A 15,251-nucleotide genomic window follows, 5' to 3' on the forward strand; every position below is an offset into this window, starting at 1 on the left:
CAAACCAGGGGTGACAGGGGGCAAGAAGGGCATCCTGCAGAGACCGTCCCTCTCACTTCTGGTGGTCAGTCACCCAGGAGGACCCAGAGAGCCTCATCCTCAGGCTCCTAGGCCTCTGTTCCCCACTCCTCCAATATTTCCAGGCCTGCTGAGTTAGGGCTCAGCTGCCTCCCTCTTCCCTCCGCTGGAAACAGAAGCTCCCAGCGAATGTTTCTAACTCCTGAGTCCACTCAGCCATGTCCCCCTTGCAAAATCCTCCCCTTCCCGCACCCCCCTGCACCCAGCCAGCCAATCCGCGGCCTGCGAGCCTCGCCAGACCCATCTCCCAGGGCCTCGGCGGGATAAAACCGGTCAGCGATGCCGGGTGGATGGGAACAAACTTCAGAAGGAGGAGAGACACGGGGCCCAGGGCACCCTCGCGGGCGGACCCAAGCAGTGAGGGCCTGCAGCCGCCCGACCAGGTATGTCACCCAGGGGTTAGCTGGAAGCTGGCTGGCAGTGAGGACGGGGGGATGGAAGAAAGGAGAGGGTCCCAGGAAGCCTGGCAGCCTTTTCCCTCCCAAGTTAAACGGGGTAAGACTGGGACAGCGGAGGGAGTGGGCACGGAGGTTGGAGTCTGGAGCTTCTTCAGTGCACCCCCAATCCTTGATCCTCCCGGGAAGCCTGTTAGCTAGGCTAGGCTGAGGTTGGCCCTACTTCGCCTAAAAATCCTCCTACTCCTGGCAGACGATGCAGGTGTAAAGGATAAGGCCTGGGGAGGGGGCCTGCGGATGCAGGCATCGAATCTCATCTCATCTCGTGCCCTTCTCCTGGATTTGTGCAGGGCAGCGGCAGGCGCGGCCCGGACCTACGTGAGTAAGCCCCGAGCCCTCGGCGGGCTGCGAGCGACTCCCCGGCGATGCCTCACAACTCCATCAGATCTGGTAAGAAAGCGGTGTGGTCAGGACCCCCGAGCCCCCGCGCCGCTGAGCGTCCGTGCGTGCGCTCGGGTCGTTAGATCTCGGGAGAGTAAGCACGGGATTCGCGGGACCCACCCGCGTGGGGACCCAGCTGGGGGCGCCTGGGGCCTGGCCCTCCGCTGGAGCCGCCTCGCTGTTCTCGGGCAGTGGGGTTCCACTTGGCCAGCTGAGCCGCCCTCCCCAGGTTTCGAGGGACCACATAGAACGGTGAGGGGATCTCTGTGGAGTTAGAGGGGGTTTCCTTTGAGCTCCATTCCCAGGCTTGCATGGCGCATTAGGGTGGACATTCTTCGTCCTCTGTCCCTGGGCTGCACCGGTGCTGGACTTGCCGTTTCCCCGTCCCCGACCTCTATGTCCTCTTCCTCGGGTGCGCGCAGTCCTTCCCAGTGACTCCCCTGGCTGGACTGTGAGCTCCCCGCATCTCTCAAGCCAACGGGAATAGAGCCGGTGGTCCCGGGCCTGGGAGTCGGCAGGGCACTCAGGTGCTCTCCGACTCCTCCTGGCCCAGCACCGGGCAGGCAGGGAGCCGCGCGCGGGGCGTCCGGCTGGTGAGGACTAAGCTGCTCGCGGAGTCAAAACCCCCTCCCCACCTGCGCCCGGAAGCAGGGCCTTCAAAAACACTCAAGCTCCCAGGCCGCAATGCCTGTTTTCCCCCTTCCCGGCCAGGGCTGGGCAGGGTCTTTGCTGGGAAGGAGCTCCAGGGTCGGGGCTGGTGGGTGCAGCCGTCCCGGCGGGCAGCGAGTGTGGACAGCGGCAGAGGCGCAGCGCGGCCCGCAGTGATGGATGGAGTCTGGCCGGCCGCAGAGAAGGCGATTTATGGGGCCAGGGCGCATCGCTATCGATTTGGGCCGGCGAAGTGAGAGGAAATCGATATTTCAGAATGAATTCTCCGCGAATATGAAGTCCCGCTCTGCAAACGGGACATTTGTTATAATAAGGAGGGTCGGATCGGGCGCGGAGCGCGGCTGAGATCTCTATTTAGCCAAGCGCACCGCGGGGCCCAGGCTGTGCGGCGCAGTCTCCAGTCCCAGGGCCATGGCTCAACTAGGAGGGGAGCGGGAACCCCTGGGGCGCCGGAATATTTCTCACTCGGATTCTCTCTAGAGCTGCAGACGAATGCTCCCTCCCGGCCCCCATTCCCCTCAGAGACCTGGGCCAGAATCGTCCGGCTGCCCCTAGAAGGCGGGGGGTCCCTTCAAGGGCCTCAGGGTAGAGATCTCGCAGCCATTCCCCGGCGCGGCGGGGTTGGCGAGCCCTGGGACCGAGCAGAGCTCCCTGGCACCTCTTTACGGTCCGCGCCCGGGAACTACGAGCGCTCCTAGGCCACTTTCTAAGGTCAAGATCAGGTTTTAGTCCCTTAATCTTTAGCCAAACCGTGGTACGATACCAGACATCGCCAGGACCATCCCTGAGGCCTAATGTGCAGTGCCCGGTGCCCAATCCCATGCCAGGCTGGTCCAATGGCACATCTGCTCGGCTCTGGAGGTCCATCTTTCCTCCTGACCTTCCCCTGACCCTTCCGGCGGTGGCAGGAGGAGTGGGTGCTCTCAGAAGTCAAATTTACTGTGGCCGGGCTGGACCCTTACTCTCCGTCGCTGCCCAAGAAATGAGACCATGTCCCCGTCCCTCAGATGAGCTTTTTTTTTCTCGGCTACTTATTTTCATTCTAGAAGTACTCTATTAGAGTAAATTGGAATAGAGTATGGAAAGAATAAAAAAGGCGCAATTTATTTTTACTGTAGTTTTAATCAGTAACAGTGCCAGATGATGAGATGCGCGCTTTCCCATTAGCTCGGATGCAAATCGCGCTTGGGTTTTGGGAGAGAGCCCTCTGCCCCTGGACCTACCAGGTAATTTTTTTCCCCGTTCTTCTCTTCGGGAAGACAGAGGGGCTTCTTCTTCTACCCTCTTTCCAAAACAAATAAACAAAGTGGCTAGGGAGGGAGGATAAGACTTTCTTCTTATAGTTTAATTTAAATGCTATTAAAACAAGAAAATGGCCTATAACAGCATAGACTGCTGAAGGCACTCCCTGTTTCTTTTCTGAACCCTCCCTCGGCAAACCTGAGGGAGAGGCCCTCTGTCTTTCTGATCAGTTTACCTGACACTGCTGTCTATAATTGGAGCTAAATTCATAAGCGGACCCCTCCTGTTTTTACAAGCCCATTTTCTGTCAGGTTTTAGCAGCTTCCCTCTTTTCCCCAGGCACCTCTATTCCCGAGTTCCGCAGTGCTCAGGGAGCTCCCCTGTAAGTTTTCTTTGAGCAGCGCCTGGGACGCAGGCAGCCACACGGCTTTTCGGCTTTTCGCGGGAGCGAGGCCGAGCGCACACTTACCAATAACCGGAGACGCTCAGAAAAACTTTCCTGCGCGGCCTCCGCCGCCCAGCCTGCCACGGCTCCCTCACCTCGTCGTTGGCTGGTCTTGCCTTGCAGAGAGTCTTAACATTGTCTTTGCTACAGCTTTATTCTGAAGGAATGTTGAATGCGAATCATTCTAACATGCGCAGGTCAGCGATGGGCTGAACGTTCCTTAAAATCGCTATTTTTGTTGCATCAGGGACGAAATTCTCTAAAGCAAAAACATTTTTTTAAAAAAATTCAAAGATGCAGAAGAAATATTAAATGCCCCATATATATTAAAGTGAAAACAATACTGTACCAATGAGGAAGAGAGTTTTGTAAAAGCAAGCAGGCTGGCTGTCATTAAAAGTTATCTTAAATAACTTGTCGCAGCCCACTCCCACCGTCCTGAAAATAGTTCATTCAAGTGGTAAAATAAGACAAGGCAGACGACGATGTCTCTAACTTCCCTGATGTGAGATCTAAAGCCCCATTCCTTCCTCTTAGTTTTAGAATTGAGGAAAGGGGAATAAATGCATTTGGAAAGGATCTGTTTTCTTCCCAGGTTTCCTGCCTGGGTTGAAAATAAGGTTTCGGGGAATGGAAGCAGCTTTGAGGAACATAAAGAGGTATTGGGGTTCATCAATTCATCTTTGTTCCAAGATGGTCTATCCCCCTCACCCTCCACAATGCAAGTTAATTAGGAGATAATTTAGCTACCTTGTGAATTAGTTTTAAGATAAGTATCTTTTTAAGCTTTGTCACTTTAATTGCTCCACTGATTGATAAGAAGCAATTATTTCTAATTGACACTTTTTTGATGTCTATTGGAAGCATTTATTTGGAACTTTTGGGGGGTGGAAGGAAAGTTAATTAATTTGATCAGTCTACCCCCAAAAGGACTCTGCCTAATTTTGTTGAAGAAGACAAAGGAAGTGAAGGAAACCAAATAAAAAATCGATCTCATGGAATTTTAATTATTAAGGGACACTTTGGTTTAAATTAGAAGGCATCTACTAATATAATATGTCAAAACGTTCTATTTATGGCCTCAAATCTCTAATTTATTGAGATGCATTTTATAGGTATTCATTTTCCTATGGATACACTCAAAGGCCCTTTATATGCTGCCTTCATTTTGGAGCAGGTTCCTCTGCTGTGTAAATAATTTTTGTGAAAAGTAAAATCTGTCAAACTTGGTATGCCCAGAAAAAATGAAATCATTTTCGTAAGAGCCAATTGTAAGAAAGATTTACTAATAGTCATCCTTGTTCTGTAATTATTGATGGAGTTGGGTATAAAGGTGAAACTTTACTTACAGTGACATGCCTTTTTCGTACCTAAACCTTGGAGTAAACAGTTTAATCATTCACATCCTCCAGAACATTTTGCTGTGAGACAGAAAGGAGTAAAAGAATAAAGAGAAAAAGAAAGACACTGAAAGGAGGCAATGGGGGTGGAAAGGAAAGAAAAGGAGAAGGTAGCTGGAGAGAATAAAATGAAAGCATTTATTTCAGAAATGAAGATAGCCAGGTGCGTGGAACCTTTGCTATTCAATATAAGAAAATTGAAATCCTGCTTTCAAAACACATTTTTGTTAACACCAAATCTCTACCACAGTCTCCAAGCAACCCCTAACCACCACGGGATATCCCCACTTTTCTACACCTTAAAAAAGAAAAGAGGCATAATTTTAGGAAGCTGGCTGATCCGGATCTTGGATATCTGGCTGTCAAAGTCTTTATTTGGGGTCCATGAAAAGGAAGTAAGAAAACGCACATTGTGCTCTGGGATTTATAAAGGGATTCGAGTGTTGTTTATGTTTATTTTATTATTAAAGCCCCTGTGATCTTCATCTCTATTTTGTATGCACAATCTTTTCATAGATCGACTTGTGACTTATTGATATAGGAAAGCATTCCCACATTAACTCAAAGTAGAGACACACACACATGTACACACACACACGTCTGGAATGAGAGAAACACAATCACACAGGACGCGTTCCTGTCAGGTTAATTTCAGCCAGTGCCTTTTTCAATCATTTATTGTAAAATCTTACCTGCTTTTATTGATGTTTCTCCCAGATTATGTGGAGCTGCAAGAATGAGGAAATATTTTAAATGAAAAATAAATTTAAGACGTACAAACATCAGATAATATCACATACCAACCTCACTATTAGTGAAATTGAAAGAATATATAAATAATGCAAAAAAAAAATCAGCAAGGGAGAGTTTAGTAATGGAAAATTCCCCTGCAATTAAATGAAACAGTAATTTAGTGAAGATATGCCTGAATGAATTAGCATTTATTAATTGGCTCTCATAAAAACAATTTGTGTGTGTGACTTGGGGAGGGGGATGTTTAAAGTAGATATTGTCCATAGATAAAGTTCCTCAAATATTCATATCAAATTATGTCGTTATCACATTCTATTTTGTGAGAAATTCCAAGCCTCTCACTGGCAAGTTACACCTGTACACAGAGAGCTTGAATGCAAGGGAAAGGAGTCCCATCTAGATCAGAAAGAATAAAGCTGGTTCCCGCTTCTCATGGTACATTTTCAAATGTGAAACGAATGAGGGACACACTGGCAGAGTCTTCTATGCTTAGGAACATCCAAACCGGGCCCCAAGAAGACTCCCTGAGGACCCAGCTCTTCTGGGGCACAACTACCTAAGCCAGAGCTAAGCCAGGGCTGCTTTTTGGTTCTGGTCCCCCAGCCTGCTCCAGCATCCTCTCCAGCTCAGGCAGGAACTGCAGTTTGTAATCTCAGTGAGGAGCTTGCTAGGGTTGACTGGTGCATGGATGTGTTTACTTTCTCTCGCCACAGTTGGTCTGTCTTCAGTTCTAAGCATTTTAAAGCTGCTCTATTTATCAGTCCAAGAAGTGCTGAGTTCTCCGTTGAGCTGAGAAGCTTTGAGCTCTATGGTTCTGAGTACGCGAGAAGCCAAAAGATAAAAGAAACTGTTTTATTTAAGAAAAAAAAATGTTTTAAAAAGTGGGGGCAGGGTAATGAACAAGCCCACCTTCAAGACTGCAGATTAGTTTTGCTTTTGTTTTAGTTGAAAACTTGGTGCACTGGCCCCTATCAGGTCCTCATTCTCTTCAGAGATAGAACTTAGTATTGAAAACACCCTCTAAGAGAGGAGAATGTGCCCTCATGTTATCTTCTCTTAGAGGGTGTAGAGTTCTTTGTGGGAGGGATTCTTTCTGAATGCAGATTGGGACACTTTCGCCCAGGTTCTTCTGGGGAGGGAGCTAACACATTCTGCCTAGGAAATGCAGGCAATGACTACTTTCAGCAGGAGTTCTAGACGTTCCTTTTGTGGGGAAGGAGTACAGAGCATAACAATCCAGGAGTCTCTTGGCTCCTGAAAACTCCACTCTCCCACACCAATCCCAGTTCATCCAGTCAGTGGTCAGTGATCCTGGGATGGATGGATTCTCTGCAGCGAGGTGGAGTAGGAAGAAGCATCCACTCCTCTTTGTTTATCTACAGTAATGACACTTTTAAATAGATCTTGAGGATTCATAATTATTTCCTTAGGTCCAGAGTTAGGGCTGACAAGACTGTTTGGGTTGCTGAAAGCCCCTCTAGACCCCTCCCTTGGCCAGATAGAAATACGATGAGCAAATTTCTCTTATATAAGCCACTGGCCAGAAAAATCTTCATGGGAAGGCTTCTGTCTTAAACCTGTAACTCATGTCATTGAGTCTGGGCTTTACCTTGCTTGGCTTGGGGGTCCTTTCCCAGGAATGGGTCTGGGTAGAAACCAGCATCTCTTTGTGAGGCATGTCTAAGATCAAGGGGAAGAAAGTCCAAGAGTCCCCCAAGGACACTTGGGTTCTGTTTCTGTGTTTCTTCCCATGGACCCTCCATAGTCCTGAATGCCATATAAGACGCCGGCAATCCCTATGACAGCCCAGCCAGCCTCACAGCTCCTCCTGCTCTGCCCATGTCAAATTTACATCCAAAGAAAAAGAACGTCTGCACAAGAGCTGAGCATACCTGGCACTTAGTGAGCTCTCAATGAATGGAAACTGTGATTCTTCTCTCTGAGCACTGCCACAGGTGTGGTGTGGTGCTGAGAGCAGATGTATTCATCATCTCATTTAATTCTCACAACTCTGCCAGGCAGGTATCGCTATTGACATTTTTATAGAAGAGAGGGGAAGGAACTGGTGTTCAAAGAGGTTGATATGACTCCAATTCCCTTTTCCACTGCTCCCTACCTCAACCACCCAAAGTCCAGCTCATCAGAACTCGGCTACTAGATGATCGAAACCTGGAATCCTAGTGAAAACTCCCATCAGAACCCTTGATAAGAAGGCTCAAGTGCCCATGCTGGCAGTGACAGGAAAGGCCTTCAGTCTATCAGCTTGCTTTCCTCATCAGTGTTCCCCACTCTCCAGTTTAATTAAAATACGTCCCTTTCTAGTATGGTTCTCAGTCTTCCCATCTGTGAAATGGAGAAGTGGTTCCTGCCTGGATGCCTCTCCTAGAAGTAGCTATGAGAAGGAAGGAGATGATCAGCCAGTTGGAAAGGCAGAGGGAGGGGGGCCTTACTTTCACATATCCCCCCAAGGCTGCTGTGTCTCCATCTGCACTGGAAAAAAAGCAGATATCATCAGGCACCACAAGTTGAAGGACCCTAGGGAACTTACTTCCCTAACTTGGCATCTCCCAAGCACACTCAGCCTCCCTGCCTAGGTTCATCTTGGATGTGATGCAAATAGCTTCAGAGTTGCTGGGGAGGCTTCCGCATGCTGTTAGGGGCCAGCACTGGGGGCCCATCCACAGGCAGCATAGCTAGGAGTGGTGGCCACTGGAGGTACCAGTTGTTATGTCCCAAAGCTTAGGTTCATCCCCTCTGCCACTTCCTCAGGATCCCTCTCACTCAGGGGCTTAAAAGCAAGGCATTTCTCTTTTGGAGCCTCTGCAGAGGTTCAGTTTTAGAACGTTAGCTTGAAAGAAAGGGATTTTATTTTAATGTTTTCACTTTTTCATGTGGAAAGTAGCTGCTTAGCTCCCAGGCTCTCAGATGAAAACCTGTCTTTGGTTTAAGCAGTGGGAGAGATTGAGAAAGAAAAAATAATTCATTCCTCCCTGCTTTTAACTTTTTTTCGTCATCTTCAGCCACAATATTCATTGGTTTTGTCTTCTTTATTTGTTTTCTTAAATGGCCTTGGGGTGACCTGGGTAGTTAGTGCTAATTAGTCCACTAGGACATATTGTGACTCTCAGGGCAGCACAGCAGAAGGGTCCAGGAGTTGGTTGGGTGACGCACCTAGGAGAAAAATGGCTTAATCTGCTGTCATCGGTGTGTACTACAGTGTTTGTGCACACCCGGGCCCTCTGTGTGTTGCAGTTTTGATTCTTCGGCATCTCCAGGAGGACAGTAGAACTATTATTCTTGTGATAAACTCAGGGGCCATGAGGTGTCAAGAGAGTGAGAGGCTTTTGAAATCAGCATGAAGCCAGGATGAAAGCCCCTGCCCTGCAGGCAGAAGGCGGCAAAGCCCAGGCTTCCGTCTTGGCCCAGACCTTGCTGTTTTTGTGTGAACTTAGTCAAGTCTTGTCTCTCTGGGCTTGTATTTCATCTTTATAAAATATGGGGATGCTGCAGGGCTTCTGGGGAGTCATGTGAGTAAAACCTCTCTCCTCATCTGGCACATAGCTGCCACTCAAGACACTTTCCTGTGCTCCATGTAGTAGTCACCAACGAGCAGAGTCTCCAGAACACATTCCCGAAGTCCCATTGTTGTAGTATTTCCTGTGAAACGGCCACTAGTAACTTGAAACCCAGTACTTCATTCCATTTAAAATTTAGGACAGACTTTTTAATATTTCATGTGGACAAAATAATAGATGTACCACCTAGGAGTACTGGGATTAAATGAAGGGACGCATGGAAAGTGCTGGCTATGACCTCTGCGGCTGTTATCTGCTGTTACCACAGCCTGAAATGGAAAAGGATGCCTTAGTTCACCTTACCAGAAAACACACTTATAGGGAAAACACTAAGCTTTTGAAACAATGGCTATCTGTGGACTGTGTGTTGAAATCCAGAACATTCTAAGAGTTTAATAGAATTGGTCTTTGAGCAAAAATGAGCTCAAGTGGGTTTGCAGTTATGCTGCGTGTGTGGCTAAGACAGGACTGCAGGAAGACTTGCCTGGAGTACTTGTTTTTAATTGACACTGAATCATATATTTATTTAAAAAAAATTAAATCCACGAATCCTCTGCCTTCTTCTTTCTTCTCTCTCCCTCCCTCCCCACCTGCCTCTGTCTCACAATTTTCTACTTTGGGTAATAATAATCCAGCTTTGGCCTGATAGCAAACCCTGGTTGACATTTAAAAGTCTCTGTGATTAGCTGAGCACCAAATCTCTAACTTAAGCTTTGCTTTGCTCCTTTGCTTCAACATTGAGCAGGGTAGAAGGCACCTCTACAAGGCAGGGAGCTGGAGTCTTGCTCTTCCCTTTCAAGAAGGCAGACCCGCAGAACCAGGAGGAAGAGTGATCAGACAAAACAACTCAGTGGTAGGAAAAGGACTGAACACTAACAACCCATTCGGCAGGAGCACCAAAGGTCATTTATCATGAGCAGCCACCCCAGCACAACTATGTTGTGGCTGTTGACAGATAAACCCCATCTGGCTTTCTCGAGTCTCGTCCTCATTGTTCCAGAGCCAGTGTGCTCCATGATGGTCTACACTGGGGCTCCATCTCAGGGCTGCTGGACAGTTTGTGACAAAATGTGGCAGGGCTGTAGGTAAAAGTGCCATGGAGACACTTCTGCCAAAAGAAAATGCTTACTGGACACTTCCAATGTCTAGGCTCCATGCCTTCACAGATATGCACACTTTCCCCTCTCTAGGCCTTACATCTCTTTGGCAGTATGACAAGACCTGGGTCCTTCGAGCCTTGGGGACCATCCTGGGCCCCCCATATTCCCTGGGGACATGGCAGTACCCCATACCAGGAAGGTCCCCATGGCCCATGGCCCACCCCTACTGCTGGCCATGGGGCTGTCTAGACAGGTGCCCCACACTGTGACAGGCCTGCCTGGGCCTCAGGGCTCCCCCTTTTGCAAGTGGCACCTGCTTCCAACGGTCCTGCTTACAGTGACATAGCTGCTGTCCTGAGACTCTCCTTTCCTCAGGGCCTGGCTGGGGACCATGCCATGTCTGCAAAGCACTTGGTCACGTGCTGCCCACATTCCAGCTGTCCTCACCCATCCTAGCTCCAAAGCCACCTACCCGTGAAGCTGTCCATGATTCCTCTTCCTCTTCCCCACCTCCCCAAGGTCTCCTTGCACTCTGTTTGTATGGCACACCTTGCAGTCCAATTTCTGGAGAAGGCTTGATCTCTGTGGCTCTCAGCTTCCAGACTTGAGCTACTTGAGTACCTGGGAGAATGTATGCCTCGCACATCTCAGAAGCTTCATAGGCTTTCATTATGCTGGTCTACCTAGATCCAGAGTTGTTCAAGGCTAGAGGGGGCTCACAGATGAGATTCTGTCACCACATTTTGCCAGTGAGGAAACTGAGACCCAGAGAGGTATGTCCCGACCCTGGTCCCACAGCCCTTGTGGCAGAGCAGACACTCCATCTCATCACCAGGACTCTTTCCGTGACCCTGTGGTGACTTCCAGGGCATGCTAAGTTAGAGTGAGGGCTGACCCAACCCAGAGAGCCTTTGCAGTGGCCTGTGCTGCATAAGCAGGATCCAAGGAAATGAAGGGGCCTCCTTCGCCTGCTGACAGGGACTGGGAAGCCCAGTGACAGCTGCTGAGACATACAGACACACACCCATGCACACTCACATGCATGCACACACATACACAGCATATGTACAACACTCACATCCAAACATATAGACAACTGGGGGGATTAGGGTGAAGCAGGAAGGCACTCAGGGTGCAAAATTCAAGGAGGCTCTCCCTCTCGGGCTCATGCAAAGGCAGGGTTTGTCCTGAGAGCAAGTGCCTCCTTAGATCTTATAGCCTGGACACCTGGCTGTCCTCACTCTAGTCCCCAGTATTTATATGACACACACACTCATACCCAATTACACACACAGACCACGGTACTTACAGACACATACATGGACATATGAATACAATATTCCCCATCTCACACACATAAACATACTAAAAATAAGCCTTTAAAATGTACAAGTATGTGCAGAAGACTGTCCTAAGTCTGTGGGTGATTTAAAAAGACCAGAGAAGACCCTGCTCTCAGAGACCCTGAGAAATGCAGCTGGGAAGTTACAGGTGTGATTGATGAGTCCCGGCTGTACTCACAGTTGCTAGAAAGGAAGTCATAATCGATGCACTGGGGAAAGTAGGGTGTAAGCTATCCGGGAATCTGCTCTGTGCTGTGCATCTATTTAGGCATGAGGTCACTGACATGTGACCTCCCTGTTCTTGCAACTTGTGGTTTAAGGTCTGAGTAGAGGAACACCAGTGTCCAACCGTGAGCCCCTCCTGGCCACTAGCCCCTCACTGAAATTACGGGTCATGGGTAGTCATGGAGCCCTGTAGAGACCTTTTGGTCCAGCATTCTTGTTTTCACATAAGATCCAGGGGCAGCCAGTCATTTGCCTGCATCAGCCCCTAGCACCACTAGGTCTCTGGGGTTCACAGTGGCTCTTCCCAGATGAGGACAGAGCTACCAAGTGGGCAGCAGCAGTAGCGGCAGGACTCATCCACTCCAGAACTGGCCTCGAGGTCCCCCAAGAATGAAGCACTGAAAGCAGGTGGCTGCCAGCTAGCATGGGCAGGCCTCTCTGCTCAGCTCAGGATATTCTCTGTAACATTCTGTCCTCGCTCAGAATTCCTGGGCCACTCTGCGCCTGAGATCCCTCAGCCCCAGGCAGTTCAGGCATGCTCTGTCTACTACACTCTAAAGGAGAAGTGTGAACACAAACCACAGTCGCATGCACAACACTGAGCTTGTTTCTCCACCCACATGAACTGCATTTGTCACTATTATACACAGTATGGTGCCATCATGCATATTTTGTACATTTGATCAGCCAATATTTATATAACTTTCATAAATCAGTGATTCGCAAACAGTGTTACCCCATAGGGTGGGCAGAGGTGCTCGTCAATATAATAAAACTGAACAACAGTGGTAGGAAAAGGTACACTTGTACTTATCTTCAAGTTTAAGATGTAATTTTTTTCTGTTCAATGGCCACTACCTCATATTATTTTTAGGATCTGGGATTGGACTTAGCAACATATTATGATTTTCAAGAAGTTGAGTTCACTGTTTTGTGGCGTTCTTTGCAGAACACCGTGAACTTCCAGGTGCCCTATGTGCTGACAAGTGTCAGGACAGCTGGTGTCCGGCTGACGTGAGGCTGGACTTGTGTGATAGGCACGTTGTGGCCATAGCTCCCCACTCTGTGAAATGATGAGATCGACATGCCTCTATCCATCATTAGGATCCCCAGCATGGAGAATTTACACTGTCGCTCTTCAAAGAAAGGAGCCAAGTCCTGGGCACCTCCTCTCACCTTGACTTTCCCAACAAAACACCCTTCTTTCCTGGCTCCAGTATAGCACATGTGTGTTGGTCATTTAGGAGCCCAGGTGCCTTGTGGCAGAGTAAAGACACACACAGAAAAGGTGGTCTTTTCTTACTCAGCATCCCTGGAGCACACCAGGAACATGATGCCCTCCTTGAGATTTCCTTTAAAGACCCTGTCACCCCTGAGGTTTCCATCCCAGCTACCCACAGAAGTCATGATTTCTTTTGTCTTTCTCTCAGCTTCACAGACTTCTTGGTCCACCATGGGGAGGGCTTCTATTCCCAGCCATCCATTGTCCTGTGGTGAACCTCTCTCCTCTCCTCCTGGCCCATTTCTCTCCCAAGTGTGTGCTCAGTCTGCATCATGTGGCCAGATCATCTCAGGTTTTGATCCAGCTCCCAAAGAAGCACTCAGTGCCCCTTCACTCTCTCACTCTGACTTCCCGGCACTTGGGTTTTGCTGCCTCTGTGTCTGGAGTGCTTCAGGAAAACTTCTTACCCCAACCGCTGGCATGCTCAGTTACCTTCAGTTTTTATGATGTGCCCTCACCCAATCACGCATCCCCGGCCACACAAGGCTCAAGATCTAACTCCAAATTATTTCAAAGAGCATTATTACTCAACTATTCAATTTAGTAAGTCAATGTCTACTGAGCCCCTCAGTGTGGCCATCAGGGAGTTAGGCTTTGGGGTTATGGAACTCAGGAGACCATGCCTCTGCTTCATGCTGACATTCTAGAGAGAGGAAAGCAAGCTGAACTTTCACCACAATCACAGACAGAAAGCAAATGCTTCAGTCTAGATAGACACAAAATGCTGAGCAAGTAGGAGAGGGAGGCATGCTGAGCTGTGACCGGGTCAGAGTGGGATTCCTTAAGGTGGCTCAGAGGAGAAACCATCCCCAGCAGAGATGCACAGTCCCAGGAGGGTGTGCAGGTTCCAGGCACCAGCAGTCAGCCCCGGGTGAAGGAGACAGCAATGGGAACATGGGCAGGGTTCAGCCCAACTGCGAGGGTTGACAAGAGAAGCTAAGCTATGGTGTTAATTCCAATGTGCCATCAGAACATCTGAGTAAAGTGCACTCGATATATATGTTTTAGGGCATTTTATTCACTTGTGCATGAAACTTCCATCCTCCTCTGGCTTGACCTTACGCTTCTGTTGTTGGCAGTTTTCATATCCTTCTTGGCTTTCTTGCCACAGCTGCATACCTACTGACTCTGTTGTCTTTAGGCTTTGTGGTGCTTTTATTAAGTGGAAAAGCCATGGCAATAATCTGTGATAGCTAGGTTATTCGCTTTATCAAAATGTTCTGGTTTCTCTCCTCTCTTGGCTCTGTTTCAGACAAACTTAGCCTGGTGATTTTCCAAAATAATCAGATTTCTCCTTGCACTTCCTTTTAATCCAATCATTAACAAGCATTTTCAGGCAAACTGCTGATGTACAATCCGAGAAGACTTTCTCCTACCTCCGTGGCCTATTTCCCACTATTTCCGTATGCAAACCCATGTTACAGCCAACTAGTCATTGTTTCCAAAATACACCATGTACGTTCTCACCTCTGTGTCTCTGCCCATTCAATGCAGCTGCCTGGAACACCCTTCCCACTCCCACTCCCTTAACAAAGCCTCAGCCAAGCTCCACCTCCTTCCTGAGACCTTTTTAGACACCTTCCACCTTTAGTGACCATCCTGTCTGACTCCCCACTGCACCTGCTCTGCTCCACTCCCTGGGTACTCAGTACCTGTTCCAACAAATGTCACTTAGCTTCTTACAGTGACAACCTGCCTCTGAGCTAGAAAAGAACAAGAACCCTTCCAGATCTCTCTCTATCCCCAGCACCTTACACAAAATCCTACATAAGGAATGAGGACTCTACAAATATCTGGGCTGCTCGTTTTCACCTAATTCTCCAACAACATTTTTTATTGCTTCCTTGGTTGATCCAACTTGCACATTTGAGTTTTGTATATGAAGTTTCTCCAACATGAAATACACCTGATCCTTTCCCATGATGTTGCTGTAATTACTTTTCTATTTTCTTTATAATAATTGGCAATGAGGAAACTGAGAAAACAAGAAATGCAGTCTCTGAAGGAACCTGATGCAGTCATTGAGGCCAGAGCTGCCCCACTGGCATACCTGCCTGGTCCTAGGAGCATCTTGCAGGCACAGAAGCCTATGCTTGAAGGCCAGATAGCCAGGTTGAGCAGCAATGGGCACTGGGAGTAAAAAACACTGGCACGCCTGGGGAGTTCTGAACCAACAAGGGACCTTCCTAGTGGATGCTGGGTGTCGACTTGGCAGGGTGATTGGTCAGATTTAGGGTGAGAGCATCTGTGAGGATAAAAGATTACAAGATTCCTGTAATTCCTGCAGACTGGGAATACAACTC

General features: G+C 48.5%; 1 protein-coding gene across 1 annotated transcript in view; it reads left to right on the forward strand.

Moving 5' to 3' along the window:
- Nucleotides 1–370: 370 nt before the first annotated feature.
- PAX8 (paired box 8) overlaps nucleotides 371–15,251 on the forward strand; it is a 62,567-nt gene continuing 47,686 nt past the window's right edge. Inside the window, exons 1-2 of the mRNA XM_032177361.2 lie at nucleotides 371–461; nucleotides 824–923. Coding sequence (XP_032033252.1) covers nucleotides 899–923 — 25 coding nt within the window. The 5' untranslated portion in view covers nucleotides 371–461; nucleotides 824–898. The remainder of the gene's footprint in view (nucleotides 462–823; nucleotides 924–15,251) is intronic.

The sequence above is a fragment of the Hylobates moloch genome, unplaced genomic scaffold (genome assembly GCF_009828535.3).
Source record: "Hylobates moloch isolate HMO894 unplaced genomic scaffold, HMol_V3 SCAFFOLD_15, whole genome shotgun sequence".
Lineage (NCBI taxonomy): Eukaryota > Metazoa > Chordata > Mammalia > Primates > Hylobatidae > Hylobates > Hylobates moloch.